This window comes from Atta cephalotes (assembly GCF_000143395.1).
Source record: "Atta cephalotes unplaced genomic scaffold scaffold00067, whole genome shotgun sequence".
Taxonomy (NCBI): Eukaryota; Metazoa; Arthropoda; class Insecta; order Hymenoptera; family Formicidae; genus Atta; species Atta cephalotes.
This window is the reverse complement of record NW_012130131.1, coordinates 237,979-240,565: the sequence shown is the minus strand read 5'-3', so window position 1 is coordinate 240,565 and position 2,587 is coordinate 237,979. Positions and strand designations below refer to the sequence as shown.

The 2,587-nt window shown below is 30.7% G+C and overlaps 1 protein-coding gene across 1 annotated transcript in view; it reads right to left on the bottom strand.

Annotated features, from left to right (window-relative positions):
- The window catches only part of LOC105623878 (U1 small nuclear ribonucleoprotein 70 kDa-like), an 11,805-nt gene extending 9,473 nt beyond the window's left edge, over positions 1-2,332 (bottom strand). The window contains 6 exon segments of the mRNA XM_012205251.1: positions 209-235; positions 238-282; positions 619-700; positions 787-849; positions 952-1,134; positions 2,189-2,332. Coding sequence (XP_012060641.1) covers positions 209-235; positions 238-282; positions 619-700; positions 787-849; positions 952-1,134; positions 2,189-2,332 — 544 coding nt within the window.
- Positions 2,333-2,587: the final 255 nt, after the last annotated feature.

The following is a 2,587-nucleotide window of genomic DNA, read 5'->3' as shown; positions in this document are numbered from 1 at the left end:
TACACACATGTATATTATATATACACACACGTCAAAATTCCGGATCAAAAAATCCCATAAAGAACCTCGTAGATGTCTTAGACACTTAATAATCTGTTATAATCCGATTTAAATCGCGTATTACTCGACAAAATCAGACACGATAAATAGGATAAGCAAGTAGACTAACAAACGTTGTTGTATGTTGGATCTTACCACACATACAAACCTATCTTATCAGGCAGGTTCAGGGATTTTGCATGGAATAGTGAATGGCACTAGTTGCCGGCAGCGGCCACCACGCTGTACCAAGAACAAGATAAAAACTGCATTAATCAAAGATAGCCAATAAACGTTCACGTCGTTTTTTTTTTGTTCGTTTCGTTTTTTACCATATTTATGCATTTACAGAACGTTTTCCTGCATAGATGTGCGTATGGCGAAGACCCCCCCCCCTTCCCAAATGGTACTATTTGAAGTACCAATGAAAATGAGTAGCCTAACTAGCCCTGCCCCCATAATATCTAGCTGGAAGTGACGCTAAATAAGATGAAATTCCAGACTATATGGGGGGGCTCATTGAGCTTCGCGATAAAAATAACATTTCTTTTTTTACCTTTCTAAGTCGTTGCTACTTACAGTGCATATCTCTTTCATGCTCATACTCAATGAAAGCATATCCCCTAGGCTTGCCATTAATTGTATTATGTGTTACCACAATCTGTAAAAAGCGAAATTTGATAATAAACTTATAGGTTTTTTTAATTAAATTTTAGTAAAAAAAATTCATCCTTAGAAAAAGTTTACCTTTTTTACTGGTCCATATACTTCAAATTCTCTTCTCAGTTTAGATTCTGAAGTGTCATAATTCTGTAAAAGAATAAGTAGTATAAGAAGTAAAAGAAGAAACAAATATATACGAAAATATATTCTATAGTTTCATTATTATATTTCATCAGTATTATAACTTACAATTCGAGCTACAAAGAGAGTCTTAAAAGGATCTGCTGTAACATTGGAAATGCCAGCTGGATCCCATACTGCAATTTCTTGTTCAAGTTTATATGCAACTTGCTCTGCACGTTCTCTTCGTCTACGCTCCAATCGTTCTTCTCGTGTCTCTACACGCACAGGTGGTGGAGTATCTTTCGGATCCTATAAAAAGATATTTATATTTTTTATTAAAAATATTTTTTATCAAAAATATTAGTAAAGACAAAAAAAAACAAAACTCTTAATGATGATGTAATAATAATTTTAAATTTAAGATAAAAAAATAAATAAACTATCTTATATATATAGAAATAAGATGGATATATATAGAACATTCTATTTTATTTTACATAGTCAACTTCCTCTAAAATTATTAATTATACAAAAAAATCTCAGATAAAAGTGAAATAGAGATGTATTTTGCTCATATTTTTTTTCGATAGAGTAACCAAAAAGATATGAAAGTTATCTTCACTTTTTAAAGGAAAATTATATAATTTTTTCACATGATTTTTTACTTATTTTTTTATATAAAAGTATTAAAGTAAGGCTATCGAAAAATAATTTATGAGATATTTTATATTTCATTTTGCCAAATTTTGATATAAAATATGAAATATTTCGTAAACTACATATTTCAATTTGTTGACACTATTAATATTTTTATACGCAGAATAATTAAAGAAATCATTATGTGAAAAGAAAATTATAATTTTATTTTAAAAAGTGAAGGTGACTTTCATATTTATTTTTTTACCTCTACTGAGAAAAAAATATGAGCAAAACATGAAAACGTCTCCATATCATTTTCATAAAACGTTTTTCTTTATTATCAATAATTTTAGAGAAAATCATCTACTTAAAACAGGAAAAATATTCTATATGATTGTTCGCATCAATTTCCTATAATAAGAAATGGTTTCATTCGACTTACCTATATTGGAATTATCAATTGACCTCATATACTTAAGAGAAAGTTTCAATAAAAGAGCATTATGTGAATGAAAAACATTTATTTATATGTAAAATGAAGAAACACTTTACACGTATAAACATGATACAAAGTACAAAAGGAGTATATCATAATGCAATCAACAAAATATTTTTAAAAGTGTAAATATATGTGTATGTAAAAATGTATTCCGAAAATCACTCTAAACCGTAAAATAAAATAATACGATGTTCTTGAAAGAAATACATAATGTACTTTTATTACCTCGAAATACTTGAGAAAGATCCCGACGCCGGTGTAACCACCGTTTTTCTTCTCATGCGGAAGTTTGCTAGCAGGTGGCAAATACGGAATCGGTTCACGCGGCGAAAATAACGCCAGCAAATTTGGCGGTAAGAACTGCGTCATTCTGGCAAAATGTTGCGAGCTATTGTATCACAATTATATCAGTTTATTCACTAAATAAGTAATAAGTAAAACAAACAGGAGACTGACGGCATCCTCCTGCACTCAACAAAATGGCGATTACCTCGAAGTCGGCTGCAGTCCGTGCAGTCAACTGGTCCGCTACTAGCGCCACTATGCACGTATTAGGCTGGGTTTTCACTTGACACTACAATGCTCATTTTCAGCATCCAAACAGATCATGTGATCAAAATTAAT